The sequence below is a fragment of the Semicossyphus pulcher genome, unplaced genomic scaffold (assembly GCF_022749685.1).
Source record: "Semicossyphus pulcher isolate SPU_LCO1_2020_fin unplaced genomic scaffold, fSemPul1.0.p SCAF_13, whole genome shotgun sequence".
Taxonomy (NCBI): domain Eukaryota; kingdom Metazoa; phylum Chordata; class Actinopteri; order Labriformes; family Labridae; genus Semicossyphus; species Semicossyphus pulcher.
Genome location: NW_027211637.1, coordinates 14,397,539 through 14,422,096, shown reverse-complemented (window position 1 = coordinate 14,422,096; position 24,558 = coordinate 14,397,539). Strand labels below are relative to the sequence as shown.

The 24,558-nt window shown below is 42.2% G+C and overlaps 1 protein-coding gene across 1 annotated transcript; it reads left to right on the top strand.

The window, feature by feature from the left end:
- The first annotated feature begins 373 nt into the window (after nucleotides 1-373).
- ctnnbip1 (catenin, beta interacting protein 1) lies at nucleotides 374-23,031 on the top strand. Its single transcript, XM_069661019.1, has 4 exons — nucleotides 374-467; nucleotides 7,964-8,078; nucleotides 10,456-10,546; nucleotides 20,244-23,031. The coding sequence occupies exons 2-4, from the start codon at nucleotides 7,983-7,985 to the stop codon at nucleotides 20,300-20,302; spliced, it is 246 nt and encodes an 81-aa protein (XP_069517120.1). The 5' UTR covers nucleotides 374-467; nucleotides 7,964-7,982; the 3' UTR covers nucleotides 20,303-23,031.
- The last annotated feature ends 1,527 nt before the right edge of the window (nucleotides 23,032-24,558 follow it).

The following is a 24,558-nucleotide window of genomic DNA, read 5'->3' as shown; positions in this document are numbered from 1 at the left end:
ATTATAGAATAGGTGTTGCAATTGATCCTCTGTAGTGAGTATATTAAATAGTATAAATGTAGAATATATATTTTCGCATAACTTTAGAACGGCAGGTTTGCCTACATATTTATAGTAAAACATTTTACTTTATGTGGATAATACACTTGTATTCTATAAAAAAAAAATACTGCCAAGAAATCAAAAATGAGTCGGCCCAATACAGGAATTTTATACGATGTGTGTTCAGCAGTTATTTACCGTGTAATTTGAAGTAGACCCTAGAGGACATGCACAGTGTTGGCTGTGCCGGTGGGGCCCGAAGTGGCCGGCAGCGGTACTGCACAGACAGCTGGTCTCTCGCTGCGTTGAGTCAGTTCGCCGGAGCTCTGCCGACTGGAGGGATGTGACCCCGGAACAGGACGCCCTCCTACAACAACACACCATTCAAACAGAGAACAGAAGAAAGAAAAGCTGGACCAGGAGGGGTAAGCGTATGTGTCTCGTCTTCTTGGCGAGGCGCACATTGCCATGATTCTTCTTTAAACGATACGTGTGTTTGAATCCCGGCGTGTACACTCCAGCAGAGCAGCGGTACCTGGATGGTGTTTGCACCCACAGGAACTTCATTCAGGCTTTTGTCTCGGGCATGCTAGCGAGCTAGCTCGGGTTGTTAGCATTGGCTGGTTTGCTAAGGGTAGCGCGGTTTCGGTGCCTACTTCATTTAATGTTTGTCATGTCAAAATAAATGCGACTTATAAGTCATTAAGAGTACCGAGCATAAATGTTCCGTTGACGGGTATTTTTCAGGATTTATTTCGAAAATGGGCTGAATGCTTGCTAGCACGAGCGCTGCTACAGTTTTAACAGTCTGCGTCCAACATGATGATCAGAACCGCTCACTCATGTGTGTCAATATCTAAAAACATGTTTCACTTTTCTAGGTTTGGCGTTTCAGTTTCTCTATGAGCAAAAGTACCAAAATTAAGAAATAATCTAAAGCCAAAAAGTATCAACCTCAGCTAACGCTGGGGCTCGTTAATGCAGTCCCTCGTTAGCGTTATGCTCTGGTTTATTGTAACGTTACCAACTATTATCGTCTCAATAGTATTGTAATTAAAGTGTCTTGAATACAGATAACAAAACATGTTTTTGTTAACTGCTGATACGATTTATACAGACTACACAAACATGATGCCAGCCTACATGTAAATTCAAATTACAGACCTATTTGTCCCACTCACCGAACACCAACCAGCCAGGCAGGGCAAAGACAACATTATAATACTGCTCTAACAAAAGCTACTGTGTGTGCTGCCGGTCTTTCAAACTGGTTTTCATCTTCAAGTTAACTTTTCACACAACTCCATCATTCGTTTTCTATTTTTGGATCATGCCACCCAATGATGCATTGTGCTGCCCTGCCTTTTACAGTGTCTGCTTTCCCCCCACATGTCAGAAAGCTGACAACCCTCTGAGTGGTGAAGCTGGCATCCTGCCTGCAGCGGGGCACCCATGACTGCTGCAGACTGTGTGTATCGAGGCTTGGCCACAGGCAAGCGCTCTGAATCCTCCTGGCAACTAGCAGGGTTGGTCATTCACTACAGTATGTCACGCCTATCTTAGTTTGCACATTCCCATAGCTGGCTTGATTTTGGAGAGAAATAAGGACCCCTGGCTTTACCACCCTCGTTTCCCCGCCTCCTCACACTCGGGCCAGGTGCTCTTCAGCGGCTGCTCAACCCCCATGAGCCCCGAGGGGATCTCATCAGCTGCCTGCGAGCAGTTTGGGAGGGAGGGCTGGTTCATCTCCCAACCTCTTGCTCTGCATTTGGCACAAGAAGTTGTCAGCCTGTCTGACCATATAGTAGCCCATGATACTGGAAATGCTTGCACCCATTTGTGGCTAATACGCCTCGAAATGACAACTCCTGATCTCCTCCAAGTCCTATTTAAATGTTTTAAAGAATCAAACTTGAAAGCATATCAATCTTTTTGGTCGTGCTCGGTACCCTGCACATTTCTAGTGCACTGCATTGTTACTTCAAGCCTCATAGATCATATAACTTTCAGAATTTATGCTCAGCCTCGACGTTGGCGCTTTTGAAATCTTGCAGCCGCACCCCCGAGGGACCAGCTTAAGGCAGCAGCTTCTGTTTCAATTCCTTTGAGGGTCCCTGAGGAGCGAGCTAAGATGTTCATAAGGAGATCATAGACCTGATTTAATTATCTTTTTTTACAGCATGCTCTGTGAAAACCTTAGTTGTATCAAATTTGATATTGTGCGGAAAAATGTGAAATAAGGTTGCCTGAATCTTGCTCATAACAAGGTTACATTTTAATACAGGTTCTTAATGTGGTAATAAAAGGTTATTATTTTCAGTCAAGGAGAAACCTGTTTATCAAGGAAAAACTCTCCCAGTGGATTTAGGTATGAATTTGTGAACTCTCAAATGTAAATCTCTCTTTGTTTATTAACTTAATGTGTCACAGAAATACTCTAAGCCTGTACAGTTGAGCAGGATTGTTTGAGTTCATGCCTCACGTGGTGACAACAAGACATGACCCACTTATCAATCATGTTTTCACAATCCAGTTCATCACCATTGTCCCCAAATACTGTAGCCATTGTTGTGAGCACTGTACATGTGAGGAGATGGCTTCACACAAAGGCAGCATGCAGACATCCAGTAAGTACAAGCCAGAACCTTTCTGGCCTGTAGTGTCTCGCTAGTCTGGCTCACGCTGTTTCAGGACCCCACGCTGCCCTGACCCGCAGGGAGTCAGTCTGCTGCTGGGTGCACAGGCGGTCAAGTAGTTTAGATTTAGTTTCCTGCAGGATGGGATGAGTAATTGCTGCTTTTCACTGTTTATATCACTTTAAATTAAGTGTCTAGATTTAGACTGCAGGTCGGACATAACATGTTGTTTGAAGATGAGGACTCAGGGAACTTGTGGTGCATTTTCGACAGAGCCTGATAATGATTTGAGAAGGGGAAAAAAATCACAAATTACTTGTATAACGTCCAATGTAATGATTTTTTTTTTAGCTGAAATGAAATAGTTGCTCAGATATAACTAAGCAAAGTACTCAGAAGCTGCTTTGTTAGACTGATAATTGTATAAGAATTTGTCACGTTATAAAGAGTCACAGTGTGCTCTGCTATATAAACTATACGTTTACATATTGGCGCATATTTTAAAACATTTATCCTGATACCGATATCTGTCAGGCTCTAATGCTTAGCCATCAATAGAGTAGAGCGTGTGTGTGTGTGTGTGAGCGCGTGTACCTGCAGTGACACAGCTGCTCTACAGAACCAGGCCAGGTTGTTGGCAGCTCAGCTGGCAGCCACACCAGGCTTCTAGCCTACTTACGTTTCTCACACATTTGCAAGAGATGCTCATGATCCCATGATTGAATTCAAGTTATTTTTCCTTCTCAGTTTTCGGGGTCTTGTAGAGTTCTGGCTCTCAGAAGCATTTGAGTAAAGCCGAACTCCACGCAGAGACAGTTCGTCAGTCAACCCTGAAGGCTGTATTTTGTTTTTCTGCCTGCAGAGGGAATTTGATGTCAAAAACAATTAGACATTGTGCATCATGTGAGCAGCTGATACTAGAGCCAATAACAAGCTTGACAAGTGGACCGAGCCATGTGTGACTGGGCCGCTGCACTGTGGCTGCCTCTGCCCTTCATGACCCTCAGCAAATGTGAGGGCCTATCACATTGCATAGTGTAATCTCTGGCAGCAGATCCTCGCTCCGCTGTGTGGCCCGGTCACGGTGTTGGAGTGGCCTGAGAAGTATTCTCTGTGTTTTCGTTTCTCAGAGACACTAATGGACACTGATACTCAAATGTAGTCTGGAGCTAAGAGGCTCTGCAATGAATAGATTTGTGTCTATTTATAGCACTTTTAGTGACTGAGCCATCGTAGCTGTATAAAAGTTTGCAGCACTTGAAGCAAACGCTGAGGTCACTCTGTATTATTAATCTTGTTGACACTGGTAGAAATAACCTAGCAGTAGCAGTTTGCTTTGCATGATTGAAGTTTATAATATATTACAAACAGAATAACACCAATATATTCATACTTGTAATGTGATATTGATTCCCACTTACATCAATTGCAGATATTCTCCTGCTTTGTGCTTGGGGAGGGGAATCAGATGCTTACTTGTGACAAAGCACATCTTAATACATGTTGTTTAAATGGTATTGAAATGCAGGTCATTCTTCATCACAGTATCAGTGATGCTGTGGTCTAGCTGATCTGCCTAGTAGGGCTCACAGAGCTCGATGTCTCAGCTCAACCCAACATCACAACACTGACAAGAGCCCAATACTGGCAGAGAGGGGGGATTAAGGCCCAGATCAGCATTAAAGAAAGCCTTTGATTACGTCTGGAATATTAGCCGCATGCGTCTGAGGCTGGCTGAGCATCCCTCGAGGGATTAGTGTTGAGCCAGCCCACCTCTACAACCTAACATCAGGCACACACAAAGGAGCGAGACAGGCTCCTTTTTGTGGACCTTTAAATCATGTAAGACATTGAGGACAGAGTACATCAGAATAATGCTAGTGTGACCCTTACAGGCTAAAGGCTGTGCATAAAAAGGTTTCTTTCCAACACCCTATTTATAGAATTTAAGATCTGTGTCTCTACATGCAGACAGATCTTCATGTCCGTGGTCATTTTACAACAATGGCAAATCTATAATGTTGTCTTTCTTTTGAGCACTCTTATAAAAACCAAATCTAAAATTGTACAAATAGCAGCTTAAATCCAAACTGTCAAGTAGCGATCTAGATTTTTTTTTGCTGAAGTTGCAAACATGTAATTCTGACATTGGTCTCTATAAATAGAGGACTTTGTGTTTTATGCCTGTTCCCAGAAGAGTTGAATCACAACACAGCTGGAGGAATTATTAATAGTTACATGACTGACAAACTGTGTCAGTCTCTTACAATGAAGTTATCAGTTTAGGAGGGATATTTTTACTATGTCACGCTGACAACATGTCAATTTGTCTAGTTCTAAAGAGATGAGTCTATTAATTATCGGGGGACTAATTCATCAACAACTCTGATCTATTTATGCTTTAAGACATTTTATTTAAAACCTAACAATGTTTTTATTGCTGTACTGCTTTTGTTTAACGCAATTTGGATTGGATAATTTTAAGTTTTTACAGAGTTAGTCAAAACAAGACATTGTAAGCTGACAGCTTTTGCTTTGACAAGGCACTTTACTGTTTTATCCAAACATTAAGGTTTCAAGCTATTTCTTGGATGAGGCTAGCAATTAAAACTAACATTAGACACTGGAAAACCTTAAGTGCACTCATGATTCTCTTTTTTTAGTATTTTGTCATTTTTGTTTGTACCAATGAAGCAAAAATGTATATTAATTGATAATGAAAATGGTTTATTGCATAACTCATACATTCACATATCTCAAGAGATACAACGTCTTATAATCCACCTGACTATGACATATGTGATTTTTGGATTAAACCTCAACCCGGTGTGTTGAAATGTTGTAATCCAGCAGTGATGCGCAGTAGTCCATTATTTAGAGTTTAAGTCTTTGGCAGTGAGGCATTGTTTGCCTGGCACTAGAGTACCATCTGGAACATTGTCGGAATTATAATCATGGCTGGAGAGCGAGTTTGTTCAGCAGGATTGCATGGATGAAACCACCCGTTACATAATCATATGCATTATGTTAATCACTGTTGTGTACATGTTGTCATCCAATATACTGAGTACTGGATCTGGTGTGATTCCAGGTTTGTAGCCTCTCTGCTGCCCAAAGTAGCCGTCTGCCCCCTCAGCTTGTAGAAGAAGAGTAGGTGAAATATAAATAAGACTGGGTTCTGACTCCTCTCCATTGTCTCTCTTTTAACGCTGTATCTTCTATATCGAGCAGATATTGCTGCAGTCTGGGTTAAGATACTATAGCTACCATAATAGATTCATGCTGTGATATATTTTCAGATAAAATGTGTATTTTTTAAGCTGGCAAAAATACAAATTGCATCCCTCAGAACAGCCATCAGTCTGGGCAGAGATGGTACTAAATATGGCCAGTTTTCAAACTTCAAAAGCGAACATCAGAGGACCAGAAATGCCTCAGTCATGAAAGCTGTAGGCCTATTTATACAGATGATGAATGTTGAATATATTGGCCTTTTGTGCTGCTGCAGACATGCAAATGGTTAAGTTGTCAAGTCTTAAAATATGCCTGAACATGAATGGATGTTTGCTGTATCATTTTTGTCTTCTTTTAAATGTGAAGAAAAGATGGCAATCACTGTTAATTCTCTTGATCCTCTCGTCTTCGCTCGTGTGCTGTGCCCGTTTATTCCCGTTGAGCGTCTGATTGGTGCTCCTGAATTTTGTATCATTCTGTATTCTCTATGTCGACTCGCTGGTAGGTCTTCTGCCCGGAGTCTTGGCTCCTCCATCCGTCTGAAGTGTGGAGCTCGGGGACATGATCAAACGTGTGGCTGCTGCTGATATAAAGACACTGCCAGCTCCTGCACCCTCCACCAACATCCTCGCTGCATCACTACCCCCACTCAAATACATTCACACGCCACCATCACCACCCTGAAGGTGTACTGAGCAACTGAATCCAGCTCCCTCCTCCTTTTCATGTCTGTCTTGCTGTGCGTCTTCAGTGGTTCTCCAATTAAACTGTGCCTGGCGCTGAGCTGGAAGTGAATATCTAATGTATTCACCTGCCCCTCATTCAGTGTCCTGCCAAAAAAAACCAGACACGAAGACAAAGTCAAGTGTAATTTGCTTGCAGTGAACAGCCACCAAAGGGTGCTGTAATTGTACGGACTATAGCCAGAAGCATGGTCTCCAGCTGCTCTGATCTTGATGAATCCACACGCTCGCAAGCGCCGGCCAATGGCCCAACGGTGCCCCGTTCATCCCCCGTCCCAAGGCTGAGGGAAGGGGGGACGGCGGGCCAGCTCGTCAATTAAATATAACCCCACATCAAACAGCCTGTCAACATGCATTAGTGGCCCTTTGTATAGATAAGAGGCCAAAATAAATTGCCAGAACTATCATAGTCGCTGAGGCTCCCGTGGGCTTTTTATGAAAGATTCTTCGGGGAGAACCGATCCTGACTTGCATACTGATATTCTCTCCATTAAACCCTTTTCCTAATGTTCTTCTCTCATCAGATTTACCCTTTTAAAGAATAATTTAGCTCTTCTCTCTGAATTATTTCTTCCACGTTTCGCTTTTTCAATTAGCAAATGTATGCTGGATATCAAGCCGCGCTGTGCGTCTCGTCTAGTTGGTGCGTTATATAGCAGAGATCTAATGCGACAACAGCCGACCTTGATGTGTGTGCGCGCTATCACAGTGGAACCTATCCCTTTTCTGTCATCCGCATTAGCTTTGGCAGCTGCTTTTATCGCCTCCTTCTCCCTCCCCCTTTTTTTCTCCCCTCTTGCCTATATTTTGCATCTCTGCAGACTGACAGTGAAAATAGGTCATTAGTTAGACGGAGAATAAGAGATGGAAGGAGCATGCAGAGGCGAGATCTGTGTGAGAACTACCATGCAATATTGATGACATCCATTCACGCTGCGAAATGCCAACCCTCCTCTGAGACAAGGCCCCTGACTTCTAATGTCACCACTGTTTGGATTATATGTATAAAGTTATTAAAGCTGATCACACAGCCTAATGCAGCATGTTTTTTAATAGTACAACATCTAGTTTACATCGTTTTAATGCAGTAATACTAGCTTAAGGTAGCAGACAGGAAAAAAAGTGTCACTTTTAAAGCTTGCAGGGGGGGAGTGTTCCATTCCAAAGATTTTTTCTGCTGCATCATCACTTTATCAATTTATGGCTGAACAACTCATTGAGTATTTTTAACTTTTAATAACACTGAGTGCTTGCCTTGCTGTGAACTTTCACAGTTCTTGTCTAACACATTATTGTTTGTGTGTCTAGAGCCACAGGAGCAGGGGGGATGAACCGCGAGGAGGCCCCGGGGAAGTCTCCTGAAGACATGTACATCCAACAGAAAGTGCGGGTCCTGCTCATGCTAAAGAAAATGGGATCAAATGTGAGTACGGTGCCTTGACATATCTTCCCCATATGAAACCGTATGAACATTGCAATCAAGACAAGAAACCAGCATTGTTATGTCAAATTGATTAGGAATGGGTTCTGAAACCCAGTATTAAACAGGCCCAGGGGCTGCATTGTGAAAGACCGTAGTATTGATAAACTGGAGAACTTAAGAAAATAAATGTTTATTATTGCTACAAAAACGCTATCTTGCACATTTAATCTCACTAATAAGATTAAGACATTCGTTTATAATGCATATACCCAATCCAGACTAGAGATCTCTCTCGCGGAGCCTGTGTGCGAGGAGCGGTGGCAGCTCTCTCTCACACACGCTACAGCACACAGATGCACACACACAAGACATCATGCTCGTGACGATGGTGGAGAGAACCAAGCGGTCAAAAGTTATACTTCACCAGAGTCGATGCCGATGGTGCTCGTTACCACAAATGCAACAACACTTTTTCCTGTAAGGGCGAAAACGTGAGCGATTTGTCCAAACAGCATCTAAAGTGCCTCATATACAGGCAGAGACATGCGCCACACTTCTAACTGGACGCTGTTACCCAGCAAACTTAGTATACATGAGGAACCGGGTTAACTGATAAGCCCCACCCACTACCCGCCAGCCAAATTACTTTTAGATGTCCATCACCACAACATTGGAGTCTATAATAAAACATTGCTGTTTCTTTTGCTGTGAATAATTGTTTATTTTACATTTCAGAAAGTAAAGTAATCTTAATTCTGTTCTTAATTTCTTTAGTTTTTTTGTCTTAAGAAATAACAAAAAGAACCGATAAGAATACCGTTAAAGTACCGGATCGTTAAGCAGTATTGATAAGAGTAGTAATACCGTTCAAATCTTAACGATACCCATCCCTGGTTATTAGACAGATGGGTTCTATCCGACGAGAAGGAGAAGCTTTATAGTCCTGCTAAGAAAAAACACACACAGACTGGCTCTTAAAGCAAACAGCTTCATGACATTAAACTCAAAATAGACTCACAATGAATAAAGACCTCCATCTCAGGTGTTTATGCTCTAGTCGAGAGGAGTGTGTATGTCTATTCTGGGAAAAAGGTGATAGCAAAGAACAGACTGTGGCCCATGCATCAGGCAGGGAGATGGCATCTGCAGAGATGTGTTCAGCTCAGGAAGTGACAAAATTCAGGTAGTGAATTGTTGTCTTAATGCCTCCTGACAGCATGGAGGATTGGAACAGAGATTAGTTAATTTGCAGCATCTTGAGAACAAAAAACCTTACAGAGGCTAATGTCTCATGCAACCTGTCTTCTTCCAAACCCTGAGCTGGGACCTCATGCCTGATCTGATTCATATCACATGAGTAACTGATGCTGTAAACAGTCTGTGTTGACACTAGAGAGTGCGGTACTTTGGATGATGTTGCTCAAGTGATACATAACTAATATAGTGAAAAACCTCTTTATATTAAGTACAAAATGTTCACTGAATGGTAAAAAGCTCTTTGTAAAAGCTTATTGTAACAGGAATAACCCAGTTGCTGTTGTTAAAGCTCTTGTGAGTTTCGCTGGTTATGAAACAGACTGAAATGAATTCTGATTACTCTCTATGACCTACAAAAGCAAACCAGACCATCAGGGACAACATTGATTATTTCTATATAGTTATTTTCAATGCCTGAAACTGCTGGCGGGGGGTAGGTGTCAGATGAAGCGATTAACTGCACACTGCCTTTGTTTACATTTTCCAGGGCATAAATTTAAAGTGAGTGATTCATGCGACTGTTAAAGAAAGCAGGATTAATTTTTTTGTTAAAAACCACCACTTAAGCATGTACAGGACAAAATCAGCAAAGAGATAAGAGGTACAGCTTTGTCCAGAGGGGGCGCTAAAATCAACACAAACCCAAAGTTCCTCACAGGAGCTTTAATCTTTGTTGCTAAGTATTAGATTGTTATACAATAAGATCTAGGTTTCAAGTCAACAAAGAAGGGCCTCCCAAAGCTATAAACTAGAGTTGAAACACTTGAGAGACATTAGAAGATGCTCTACTTTCAGGGACTGACACTTGACTGGCACTAGATTTCTAATTTCTTCATACAATCTACAAACAACTCTAATACTTAACAAAGGGGCAGAGCAGTTAAATATTCCCCTGACCTAAAATCAACTGAGAGAACAAGAGATGCGTACTTCAACACAAAAGGATAGCTGAACAATTTCTTTAAAGAATTAAAGCCCTTGAAATATTTTTGTTCCTGAATGTCACATGCATGCCTCTCTACACAATGACCCGCATGGTTAAATCATACTTGACATCTTCAAGATCAAATTTTCATGTTTGTACTTAATTCTTAACATCACTTTGTTTACTCCTCTTCAGCTCACACCGAGTGAAGAAGCTTTCCTCCGGAATTACGCAGGTGTGGTCCACAGTCAGATGAGCCAGCTACCACAGCACAACATAGACCAGGGTAAGGCTGTGACGCACACACAACCACACGCGCACACATGTACATTTTAAGTGCAGTGATCCAGTCCAATTTTTAGGGCTGATTCTAATCAGTAGTCGAGAAGACCACGAGTCAGCACATTTATTCAGTCAAATATCTGCTCTGTTATTTTTAGCTGCGTCATGTACACAGAGCAGTGCAGGAGCAACAGCACGGCAGGCTGTAAACTTTACAAAGTCTCAAAATTACCCTTCAGTGTTCCTGGTTGTGGTTTTAACCTGCAGCTGAATTATCCACAATTGGCTCACATGTCACAGTCGTGACACTTTATCCATACAAAAAGGGGAAATCCCTCCCAACACATCGCGCCTTATGAGCACTAACAGATTCCCTGACTGCGCTTAGGCCGACTCGGCGGCCCACCACTGAGATTACTCACACAACAAACTCACACAGGCTGAAAGGAAACGAGTGACTCATCCTCAGCTTGAGTGCATCACTACTTTGACCGCTGCATCTCACAAACGGGCTAAATAGAGCACTGAGTTAAAATATAGATGTGTTTATATGACAGATCAAACTGCGTTCAAATGGGTTCACCTTTGATGGTCATTTTTTCAGAACACCAGAGGGCGCTGTTGAGCTTTCTTTATCTCCTCCACTGTTTTCACGTTTTTAAACCACAAGAGGGTGCTACGTTAAAATGATGTATGCATTGAGGCACTGCAGTTACCTAAGAAGGCAGCAGCAGCAAATTGTCCCTGATGATTTTTTATTCTATGTAACTACAGTTATCAGCTGCCTTCCAGGCTCAGTCCAAACATAGCGGTCAGATAGGAGCCCTGCTGTCCTCCTGTGGTTTACCAGGCCACTCTTTGATATTGGTCCCTCAGGGGAGCTTTAAGTCTGGAAAATTACTTGTGACGCTTTACCTACAGTGAAGTGTTATGTCTCCTTGTCTGCGTTCTTTCTCTGCAGAGAAACATCAGTGTTGTTTGATTTTCTGTGTTAGAGAAGGTTTAGGTTTCTGATTATGCAGGGTGTTTAGGAGGCGAGTAAAAGGCGCCGTGACTTTGTCTTGTTGTCCTTCTCCGGTGTTTTTAATGATCTTTGTTTTAACCAGAAGAGTATTAAACTGCATTGTCATAAATTCTGCAACATGGGATGTATCATTAAAATTTCACTGTGAGTCATTGCATCGTGGTCATAGTAGGTTTCATTATTAAAGCCTGTTTCTTCATTTGAGGTAGAACCAGAGCGTTGCATCAGCTCATGAGGATGGTGTCTTAAAATGTGAGATCATCAGGATTTGAAGGCATTAATTTATGAGGTGTTATTTTCTGTTTAAACAACTACAGTTTGTGCTGCATGCCCTCGTTCTCTGCCTTCGTGCCCTTTAGTCGAAACAGGACTCCATGTCTGTGCTGTGTCAATACTGCTAAGAAGAGCCTCATCAATAATGTAGGAGTGACTGGGGAAAGGTGCTCCGGTTATGCATTATACATCACAAAACAGACACATTTAGAATCATTTGGCAGCCTGCCACCTCCTCGGTGTGCCGATAAATAATTTGTGGTCTGCATCTTATCTGAAGTGCTGTGATTAGGCATCGAGGAGATAGCTGAGAGTTAATCACTTTTAAACGCCGCGCTGAAGGACAGCAGTTTGTAGGTATCAGCACATTGGGGATCCTTTGAGGTGGTGTGAAGAGGGTTCAGTTACATGAAAAGGGAAGTCTGCTGTTTGATCTCATTTGGGCTGGGTAATGGGGGGAGAAATAGATGAAAGGAATCATTTCATCGCCTAGCAACTTGCACAATCATTGTAGCTCTTAAAACGTGCAGAGGCACAGACATCAAACAACAAATTACCTGTGTGGGATATGACAAAGTAAGATTCAATTTGACCCCTGTTTGAAAAGTAAATAAAATCTAGGTCATTGTGTGATTTACATTTGAATATTTTAAGGGGGGAAACATTCACTTAGCTTGAACTGAATTTGAATTCTTCGTTCTATTGAGGTTAGCTTGAGCTTTAACACCCAACTGTAAGAAACTCTATTTACACTATGTGTAGTTCGAGCTTTAGACAAACCAAACCAGTTTTCTGCAGCATTTAAAAAGGCTACCCCTCCCTCCTGCACAGGCTTAATGTAAGCAGAGTGTGAAATACTGTAATATTGGTTCTGTAATATATAGCACAGAGTTTTCTATCATTGCTGCTCAGCTCACTGCTTTGAAGAGAAATCTTTTATAGTGGATGACTCACCGCCTTCAGCTTGTCAAGTAATATCATCCTACTACTTTAAAGGTTTATGGCCTTTTTTCACCCCTTTTACAATATGCATTGTGACTTTGAATACTGTTCAATTGAAAATTCATCTCGGTGAGTATCACTTCAGGGACCGTTACACGTCAGATGATTCCAACCAGAGATATTTTTCAGTGACTATCCAGCAGTTTGAAGCAGAGGATGGATTGAGCTTGCTGATTCAGGATGCTTTGATACTAGTGTCCTCACAGGGTCCCAGCATGGAGCGAGGGTATCACAAATCAGACATGGAGCATCGATCGATTGGCGGCATGCTTAGAGGGGACAGAGGGCACGATGGTGGAGTGGAGACACGCTCGGATATTGATCGGTCTGGCTAAGGCCGGGCAGTGTTCAGGAAATGTTGAAAAGGAGTCTAAGTGTTCGAGCACATACACGCTAATGTGACAAATGGAAAGAATCAGGGCCGCTGTCAGTTTAGCATATTCTGATAAGAAACTAATGTTGCAGTCTAATCTGTCTAAACATGCTGTCATTAATCATTACTTCTGATTGAACGGATTGGAAATGTTGCTCAAATCTCAGCTGTCAAATGTTTTTTTTTCTGGTTCTTCCTTGTAAGAAAAAAGGGGGTTGCCACTTGTACTTCTTTTAAGTCTATGGGTCACTGAATTAGCATTTCATATAGTTTTAATTAGCTGATTACCATAGATGCAAATATAGATTTTTGTTTTGCAATTTTAATCAGGCCAAAGATGCCACAGGCTCTGTAGGCGCGATTATATTTGTGTATACACATTTTTTTATTTAGCTTTCTGATTGTGAACATCTTGATGGAGCTTTTATTTTGGAGGCGCAGAAGAACAGGGGATAGCAGAGACAGGACTTTGCATAATACTTTTGTATGTTATTGTGATTGGAGATAAAGTAGGAACTCATTAGGGAAGTCGGGTTTTCTGGGGCTCTGTTTCAGTCTTAATTGCCCTTTTCTGGGTAACAGTGAATAACTTGCAGCACTGTCCTGTTCTGTTTACAGGCTTTTGTTCCCGCTTTAACTTCAACTTTCTATAACTGACATCTCGTCACTTTAAACAATACCATTTGTCAGAGCGACACATAAAGCCGGCAATCTCCAGACTTGTTATCCTGTCTCATTCAACAAGGAAAGTTAACTCCTCCCAGAAGGACGTCTGAGGGTCTCAACAAAAGAGGAGAGAGGAAATGGGGTTTCCATAGCAACCTCGGTTATCCCAGGAAAGCCAAGCTTCCCTGTGGGTTTTGGTGTTGCTACGACGTGCTGCATCGGTAGATCGGAGCAGGTGTCATTAGGGGGGCCTGGAGGCAAGCTGGAGTGCTAATTACACAGCCAGAGTGTGATATTCCAATCTCTCTGTGTCACTACCCTCCTCTCTCACAGAAATACAACCCCTCTTGTTTCAAATATTACTGCAGCCTCCAGCAATCGATACACCATCTTGTTTCTTTTGTCCATGTTACAATCCCGGTATCACGCGATCCTTAAACCTGCCGTTAAGACTGAAAGCCATGTGACACACAGCGAGGACCCGCCTTTTGTTTGGAGACTCGGCCTGGGCAGAATCTTATCGATTCTTTTTCCTGTTTCTCACTGCAGCATGAATCAGAGCCAGAGATTTATAAAGAACCACCACCTCTACTTTACTCAACTCAAACACAGAGGCCTGATTTTCTCTGTAATACACCCTCCTCTCCATCACAAATGTGTCAGTAGGGATGTGGTTGTATAGACAAATGTTAAAGCTTATGTTTTATAACTCCATCAGCCAATTTTCTCTGTAATCATCTTTGCTTTATTTGGCAAAAGAAACCAAAAGTTTAAACAAACTAATTCAAGCTCTGGACCTGCTCCCTAAAAAACCTGCTGCCTTTTAAGCTGATTTACCTTGTGGATTTGGCCTGTAAAATGTCAGATCCATCTTTAAAGGATCCATTTACCGGAGAAAAAGAGCTGCAGAAATGGTTTGCCGTTACTTTAACCTAAATCCAGAGCTCATTAAAATTGATTAGAAGAACAAACTGTTGCACCAGTCTGACATCCTCCTCGGATTCTTGAATCATTAATATGCTTATGTTTCCTACTCAATTAGACAATTAAGCTTTGCATTTTCCTAAAAATCTACACGAGAAAATTGATTGAAAACAGCTGTTTTTTGAGCTCTTTTTTAATATTACATTACAATTAAAGACCAGCTCCAGTCGTGTTTTAAGACATAAAATGCTCTGCTTGAAATAATAAATAGTGTCTGATTTGTTTTTTACGTTTAATTACCCTGTAAAAATCCTTCCAAGGCATCTCCTCCTTCTCCCTCATTAAAAATTCATGGATCTGCGTAGGCCCCGCCCACTATGTACATTTCCAACCGCCTCCTCCGTCGCAAAAACAAAACATGTCTCTGCCCTCATTTAGTGGCAACTTGTTGAAACTTAGCTAGCTCTAAATGTATTAATTGATAGTAGTAACATTAACGTTAGTAGTCAGTTGTGAGTTATGATGTTACGATGAAATTAAGATGAAGGTTACAGCTGGCTCGCGCGTCGCCAAAGTGGTTGCCATAGGTTGCACATAATGATATGCATAGCGTCACCCCGTCCATTAACGGGATTGGCTCCTTGTGTTTGTGGCATCACAAACCTGCCAATCTGAAAACGTGTTGTTCAGCCGTCCTTGGTACACTGCAGTTTAAAAGCAGACAGGCCCAGCCATGGAGATGACTGCTTATGTTGTCCCTGATATGTCTTGTAGCACATTATAAAACACCACATGGAGATGTTTACACAGTGAAACACTTGATTTTCACTTTAACATTTGTAACCGGTTGTACAAAAGATAAAAGGAAATCCTGCTTTAAAAACTGTTTTTAAAAAAACTTTTGTATAAATAACTTAAAACACACTTTTATGTGACTCTGAAGAAGCAGATCATTCCTCTAACACGCTGTAAAAGTCGACCCGCTGTGTTTGTTGATGTCAACATGTTGAGCTCGACCACACACACTCCCCCGTTGTGTGTCGTGCTTCTTAACCCGCCCCTGCTGTCGTTTTCATGGGGGTGGATGGGTGGGTGGGTGGGGGGGGTGATCCGTGTCTTTATCCTCTCAGCTGACCCTGCACAGATTGTGACCTCAAATGCTGCCGCTACTCTGACTAATAACTGAGTGCAGCACTGGAGTCATAATGCGGCTGCCTCCCTGCTTATTCAGACTGGAGGGCTCGAGGGACGCAGCGGGGGGTCTTTAACTTCAAACACACTCCCTTTGGGTTCATTTCGCAGCTCCTTAGAGGTTCAGTGGAAGCGTGTATGCTTTCTGTTCATTTCAGACTACCCTCTCTCGACCACATATTGATTTATATTCTCTTATAAGTTTGAAGAAAGAGTCTGTTTGCTCATCAGTTAGTTCAGATAAAGGAAGTAAAGTTGTTTTTTAATCAATTGAGACTTTCTTTTGTGTCTAATAAATCTCAGATAATTCCACCTATAGAATAATAACGTTTTAGCAATAGATGGAGAGCAAAGCATTGAAATAATATTGAAATTTGAAGCATAACTTTATTAATACATGCTTCATTTCTTTCTCATTTCATGTCATGACCGTGATACAAAAACCCTCACAGAAACTGTTCTTCTTTTACCTCCATGTTGTTTTCCTGGAAGGACACTTTCTGTAATGACCAAGGCTCTCCCTCCTTTCAATGTATTTATGGATGACAAATGGGATGACATGCCTGTTGTTGCTATCATTTATGTAATGCTCTGTCCGGAGCCGATCTGTTTGCCCCCATCAGACAGGCTGAGGAGGGGATCAGCACACATCAGAGGGAGGGGCCGGAGCCGCCGCATCTCTAAAAGCTCCCTCCTCATAGGCAGTCGTGGAAGATTCTTATCTGTCGCTAGGCAACAGCTTTGAGGGACCTGACGTTTCCATCGTGTTTGCTTGAGCTTCTTTGTGTGTGTGTGTGTGAGTGTGTGTGTGTGATTGTGTGTGTGTGTGTGTGTGTGTGTGGCAGGGCGAGGTCCAAACAGGCAAAGTTCTCAAGTAAACCAGATATATCCCCTCCATGCTCTGCCTCTGTGGATGTATTTTAAGAGCATTTTCTGCTGGTCACTGGGCTCAGGTTGCAGAGTGTCTGACACGTCCTTCCTCTGACCCACCCGTTGTGATCTCCTTCAGCCGGCCACAAAATGATTCAGACTGGCAGTCATTGTGATAAATGGCTGTTATTGCGAGTCCCTGCGCCAAAGCATCAACTCGAACAACCGGGCAAGTCAGCACTGCTCTAGTTCAGGTCAGGGTCCCTTTTGTGTGATATTACATAATTTGCCTCTTGTTCAAGCTTCATTATCCCTACGTGCTGTCTCAAAGCAGATTAGATTCATGTTATTAACTGAAGTCGAACAGCACGTCTCAGCCAATAATTTTTTTTTTCCAATTTCCTCTTGTGCTGCTTCCTCGTTCGTTAGGCCAATGAGCTCCCACAGGACGAGCAGCTTTAAAGTTCATATTTAAAGACTCCCTCCCCCAAAAAGTCTCCATCTTACCGAGCTCAAGACGACCTGAATAGAAACACGCTAATTATCCACTCGCAGAGACAGCAGAAATGAAACATAAAATTCTGTTTGGAGGGTCTGTGCTGTCTGACGGGGAGGGTCCTCCTTTTGTGCCAAATCCATGTGAAAGCTCTCAGTCCCTGGCCTACTTTCATATCTCCACAATAATTAAATCTAACGAGCACTTCAGGCTGTGGTGAGAGAGGATTTTTTTTTTTATAGCAGACACGCTCGAGGTGTCGGGAATTCTTCTCAGACTGTCTGCAAAGGTGTGGAGCTTCGTGGTGGTGATGTTACTGTGATGGTGGCTTGTCAAATATTTTTATTCCAGTACATGATCGTGCTGTTAGAGCTGCACGATTATAGCCAGCATGATAATCATGATTATTTTGATTACTATTGAGGTCATGATTATTAATCTCGATTATTTGTTGATTAAAATGTTATTGTACTTTCACATATAAATAGATAGAGCAACGCTTTATGAACGGGGAGTAGCAACGTTATTCGCCTTCATACACTTATACTACACTTTGTGGTGTTTGTTCAGGTGGTAGATGTGTTGCTTTGCGCTACAGACTGTTTTAATTTTTTCTTGCTTAAAGATACAATCTTGAATATTTCAGTTTCGTGCTCTTGAGCGCCACCCACTGGCAATAATCGGTAATTGTGGTGGCACACTTCCCAATTTAACCAGACGTCTGGCTCCCTTTGTCATGGTTGTAACTCTTGATTTTCCTCGCTTACGGTCGCTTTCCTTTTTAGACTGTTTGCTTTATCTGAGCGTCGAATTTGTTTCTTTTTCTTTGGATTTTCACTTATTTTTTAAGTTGTATCTGTAGTCATCGATCTTTTCTTTGTTTGTTCAGCCATAGTAGATTACTGTTTAATCGCGACGCTTACAGAAACGGGAAGTTAGCTCCGCCTACCCTCTCTGGCAGACCATCCACTGCTGGGTGATGGAAAATGTGTCACTAACTGGGCGCCACTTGCGATTTTTTATGCGAATGTCGCCACAGACACCCAGTCCATAAAAAACGATATACTGCAAATGCAAAGGCTTTCACCAGTGGGCCATAGGCTCAATCACCATAGTGTTACCTAATTCAGCATTTATTTAAATGAAAAAGTTATCATGTTAAAGATTATCACTTTAACATGACTTGCCCTAAACCCGAAACACTTCCAAACAACCGATGAGGAGCCGTTTGTGGCTGATTTAATGGGCCATTTGCATTTTCACTGTACGGGCTGTGTGTGTTTCGGTTTAACAAGTCTCTCTGTCTGTTTTAGCGTAACAGCGTTCAAAACACTACGAGCGTCAGCAGCAGTTAAGTATATTTTGAGCTTGTAATGAAAAGCAACAACGACGCATTAGCGAGGACAGCTATGGAACTTTTAACAGCTGCTGTAACTACGACAACCACAGACACATTCAGCTGAAAGTCGCCAGTCAACGTGGTCGCTCGTTGAACTGAAACACCGGTCACTGTTCAAAACCGCTCGATCGCCCCCTGGGGGAGTGGCAGTTAGTTTAGGAGGTGCTTGAATTGATATGCAGCAGAGTTTTCTATGGGCAGAGCACGCATTTTAAACGTCAAATATATATCAAATATTTAATTATGGGAAGCCAAAAACGTGATCGGGATTAATATTCGATTAATTGTGCAGCCCTACTTACTGATGGCTTTGGCACCCAGTCATCATCCTTTGAGAGATGTGTTTTTAATTATGGGTTTGAGGACACAAGAAATGTTGCTCTATGTACTTTGTGGTCTCTTATATTTACAATCAATTTACTTTAATCACCAAAAAGCAAATACATTTCACCAGGCTGCCAAGAATGACAACGGAAGAGCTTCATCTCTCTGTTTTAGGAGGGTCTGCAGACTGATTTTCCCGAATTAAACGTGTCTTTGCTAGAAAAAATGAAGCCTACATGAAACAGCAGTTTGTTATATGAGGCGCAGAATGAGCATTGTGTGTTTTAATTACTCTTACTCAAACAGCATAAGACAATATATGTTCATTTATGGGAGAAAAAGCGTCTTAGCAGGTGTGGGCAGACCCAAATCACTTGATGAATCACAGTTGGCAGCAAACTAATGAATGATTCCTTGTTAAACAAAAGGCGGCTGACAGAGTCCCATTGTAAAGCTGGCAGGAGACGTTGCCAGTTGACTCAACTCAGATGAGACCGTAATTGCCGCTCGTTGCTCATTAACTTGGTAAAAGTGAAAGAAGCACAAAACAACAGGAGAGAAATCAGATCTTGTGTACTGAAGATCATTTCAGTCTCTTCTCTTTGGGCTCGGTGATTCTTTTTGCTCCGCTTAAAACCATCAACTAGAAATCTGGTATTGTTTACTCACAGACGATGTTGTGCCTCACAGCCTGAGCTGCATGAAGAGATTGAGCGTTACTGAAGCCTCAGATCTCTGTGTTATCATGTCGGAGCAGGATGCTGCTGTCAGCGGGGCACTCATTGTGTTACAGTATCTCCACGTCAGGAAGCTGTGATGGCAGGCTGCAGCTTTCCACAACAGGTGTACATGGCTATACATGATGTTACCTGAATGCACCAAAAAAACGGGTTTTCATTGCGGTGCTTTTCCCCCGCAGCTTTAAAGTCACAGCTGAGAGGATTTACAGGATACAGAGAGGATCCAAAGAAACCTGGCTCGATTTACACTTTAGCTAACATTCATTTTGGGTGATCTGATCTCAAGTGGATTGTTAAAATGTGTTGAAGACTTAGCAGGATCCAGTCTTTGTCAGAAAAGCAGTGTATTATGAGAGTAAAAGGATCCTTAGATGTATGGTCGACTTGTTTGACACTCTGCTTTTGCTTCTTGATCTCAGGTGCAGAGGACGTGGTGATGGCGTTCTCGCGGTCAGAGACGGAGGACCGGCGTCAGTGACCCTGGGCCCCACTATCCCCCCTCCATTCCGCCCCACTGCATCCCGCCTTGCCCCGCACGTGATCCACGAACGACCCAAACTCCACAAACACGACACTGATGAGCTCAGGAGAGGAGGGGCACCTGGGAAGGGGTGAAGAGGAGGGGAAGAGACAGCAGGGGAAGTGGCTGCCTCGCTCTCCCCCGGCCTCCTCCATCCCCGGCTCCTTCTCACACAAGCTGGCACACCATTACCTGAGATGCACTCAAGTGCTTCACTGTGTGTTCAGTGAAAACACTCACAGATTGTGTGGATGAATATCAAATGTAGTTTTTTTGTCTCTTGGTGGGAGGGTTTTGTTTTGTATTATTTCGTCTGTTGAGACTTTAGGCAGTGTTACATGTTATATCTGCTGTGGGTCGCTGGAGGAACTGACCAGTCAGCAGCTGATTGAAGCAAAGAGAAATATAGTTTTTGGTCAAAGCAGCGAGTGTGATGAGTGATCGTGTTAGGGGAGAGATTTTAATTATTTCTGTTTACCCTGACGGGGATGAAATTGTTTTTGATTTAGCTGTTGTGTTGTAAAGGCTTTTGTATTGTGTCACACGAGGGGCCTCATTTATAAACATTTCGTGTGTTGAAAAAGAGGTGTGATGATGCGTACACAATCTCCCACGCAGAAGTTTCAGGAGAATGTCAACACATCTACTGAAACCTGCACACAACTCGATTAACTCTAAGCTAAATTCTGGCCTCTTTGTTCGATTTCTTGCTGCAGGAAGTCAGTCGTAGAACTGAGACACTCATCATGTGCAGTCAAATCCAGCTCTTTTTCTTTAACCTACATGCAGCTACAACTTTTGTTTTTTGTATCAATCTTGATGTTTTATTTTTAGCATAATTTGGCTTTCGGATCATGCAGTTCTTCCTGCTTCTTAGACTTGCTGTTCATCTCTTACTGGTAAAACCAGATCTGAACAAAAACAAAACAGTAAGCCTGACTGACTCAAGATCTGCATCTTCTTTACACTTTTCAGTATAAAAGCTCGCAATATCATCAGTTCTTCATGTCACATTATGTGAACTAGCAGAGCAAGATCACGAGGTCAGTGGCATGACCGCTGTGATCTGTAGAATTAAAGAGCTTACACAGTTTTTATAAATGAGGCCCCGCTTGTTCTTCTGCTGCTTTATTTTGAACCATAGGCTGTTGAGAGTGCAACAAAGCTTTCCTCCTGAGGAAAGCAAAAGAATTAAAGACACTAGCAGATATAATCACATGAAACACAGGTGTACACATTCTCCCAAAAACAAATACTGCTTTTGGGTTGTTGTGACATGTAAAAACCTTTTTTTTATTGTACAGATAGTTGGGAAAATACAATAATGAATTGATTGTGCCAATTGTATTTGTTGTTTTTTTATCTGTAAGATAAAATTAACATAATGATTAAGTAAATTGATAAGAGACGGGCTGTAGTTGTAATTTATTGTTTACTGAAATGACTCCCCGTTCCTTGAACGCATCATTAAAGATGGAGAGCCAGTAGATAGTGAAGCGCTGACACCAGTCACTCTGTAATGTCATCATCGGCGGCTCTTTGTTCACACTAAACTCACACAAACTCTAATTTTAAACTACCTGGTGAAGCCAAACATACGAGCTGTGTGCTATCTCTGACTGTACTGTGTCTCTTGCACTATTATCAATGGGATATTTGCAAAAAATACATCTTGATATTTAGCGCAGAGATTCTATGTTTGGTTCCATAATTAAAAGAAAACTTTCTAACCATTTTTATTTCTTCAGTGATTTAAAAAAAAAAACCTCCTCTGTGATAATTGACTTAACTGGAATAACTCAAATGAATATTTGTTAACACCCGACATGTTTTTTAGTGACATGCTCAATATTTAATGTGTTTTCAGTACAGTTTGTTAACTTGTATAACTTAAAATAATTGTAACGTAATGTTTTGAAGCCAAGCATGTCCGCCTCGTGGTTTATAATGTTCATTCAAGTGGAGCGAGGATCTCTGAAGCCTCTCCACAATGACCATCGTTCGTACATTCTTGACGTCTGTGGAAGCTTCTAGCTCTTTGAAAATGTAAAAAAAACAAAAAACAAGAAACCTTTTTTTTTCCATTAGGTTAAGTGTTATCCGTTAAATCATGTTGGCAGTAACTTCTTTTTTTGAATGTCCTCAGCAATCATCGCAACATTAACCAAGCCAACAGATCCGTCACTCTGTCATCACTCTGTCATCACTCTGTCATCACTCTGTCATCACGCTGTCCGCCTCTGACAAAGACGTTTGTCTTTTTATGTTTACTTTTGTTTTAAAACATTCTTTATTTGTCTATGCATTTTTTTTCCCTAAAAGGCGTCTTACTGTACATTTGACCTATCAGGGTTGTTCTGCAGCCTTTGTTCAAGTTGTGTATGAATGTGTGTGCGAGAGAGTGCGCGTGTGCGTGTTTGATCATCATTTAACTTGCTTCGGTTTTGATTTCGGCATGCTGTTGAGTTTGACTAGGATCGATGTATCTTTTTACTGTGATGACCTGATGTTGCCTAATTGTTCTTTTTTTTTTTAGTTTATTTTTTGTGTTGCCTTTGTATTTTATTTTCCTCTCAGTCGACATTGATTAGTTGGTTTTGTTTTGTATGGCTGCTGACCATGTCTTGACTTAATGCTTCCAAATCCTATACCAACTGAACCATTAAAGATATTTTAAACAGTGAAAAGTTGCTCTTTCTTTCTTTTCTTTTTGAACTTCTTCAAGCATGCAGGCTCAGAGATGAGGGACAGAATGACAGCCTGGCTTTAGATAAGAACTCACGCTGGGTGAGCGTGACAAAGTCATAATAAGGGATAAAGCATGTATCTCTGTTGCTCTTATCACTATCACGCACAGAAAACAAACTCATCAGCCTGAAAAGACCAAACAATTTAGTGTTTACAAAGACAAGTCTGCATATTTGATTCAATCTGAAATCTTGATGTTGGAGATGAAGTATCTACTCAGTCTACTGACTTGCTTGTTCTGGGACTCTCCAGCATGGTTATATACACCGATCAGCCTTAACATTATGACCACCTGCCTAATATTGTGTAGGTCCCCTTTTTGCCGCTAAAACAGCACTGACCTGTCGAGGCATGGACTCCACTAGACCTCTGAAGGTGTGCTGAGGTATCTGGCACCACGACGTTAGCAGCAGATCCTTCAAGTCCTGTAAGTTGCGAGGTGGGGCCTCTATGGATCGGACTTGTTTGTTCAGCACATCCCACAGATGCTCAATTGGATAGAGATCTGGGGAATCAGAGGCCAAGTCAACACCTTGAACTCGTTCCTCAAACCATTCCTGAACCATGTTTGCAGTGTGGCAGGATGCATTATCCTGCTGAAAGAGGCCACTGCCATTAGGGAATACTGTCTCCATGAAGGGGTGTACTTGGTCTGCAACAATGTTCAGGTAGGTGGTACGTGTCAAAGTAGCATCCACATGAACGGCAGGACACAAGGTCTCCCAGCAGAACATTGCCCGAAGCATCACACTGAGCCGCTGGCTTGCCTTCTTCCCACAGTGCATCTTGGTGCCATGTCTTCTCCAGGTAAGCGACACACACTCACCCAGCCATCCACATGATGTAATAGAAAACGTGATTCATCAGACCAGGCCACCTTCTTCCATTTGCTCCCCGGTCCATTTCTGATGCTCATGTGCCCATTGGAGGCGCTTTCAGCGGTGGACAGGGGTCAGCATGGGCGCCATGACCGGTCTGCGGCTACACAGCCCCATACGCAACAACATGTGATGTTCTGTGTGTTTTGACACTTTGCTGTCAGCAGTTTGAGCTACAGTAGCTCTTCCCTTGGATCAGACCACATGGGCCAGCCCTCGCTCCCCACACGCATCAATGAGCCTTGGTTTCTGGCTCACCGGTTTTCCTTCCTTGGACCACTTTTGGTAGGTAGGCCTACTGAGCACAGCAGAGCGGGAACACCCCACAAGAGCTGCAGTTTCAGAGATGCTCTGACCTAGTCTCCTCGTCATCACAATTTGGCCCTTGTTAAGTGTTAGTGACTATAATGTTATGGCTGATTGTTGTAGTTTGTTCAGTTAGCTTTTAACTCAGTTCAAACTTTTGAAATTGTCTTCAACTTCACTCAAGGTCCAATTACTCACATGCCTCCGGAGCTTACTAATAAGTTGCAGTCTTTATCAGAGATCAAGTTCCTTAGTTCTGAGTTCTTATATGTCTTTAAGTCA

Bases quoted from the DNA above. Each gene is read 5' to 3' on its own strand.
- ctnnbip1 (XM_069661019.1), top strand. From the start codon at position 7,983: ATGAACCGCGAGGAGGCCCCGGGGAAGTCTCCTGAAGACATGTACATC. The intron at 8,079-10,455 runs GTGAGTACGGTG...ACTCCTCTTCAG, and splicing joins TAAAGAAAATGGGATCAAAT to CTCACACCGAGTGAAGAAGC. The intron at 10,547-20,243 runs GTAAGGCTGTGA...TCTTGATCTCAG, and splicing joins ACAGCACAACATAGACCAGG to GTGCAGAGGACGTGGTGATG.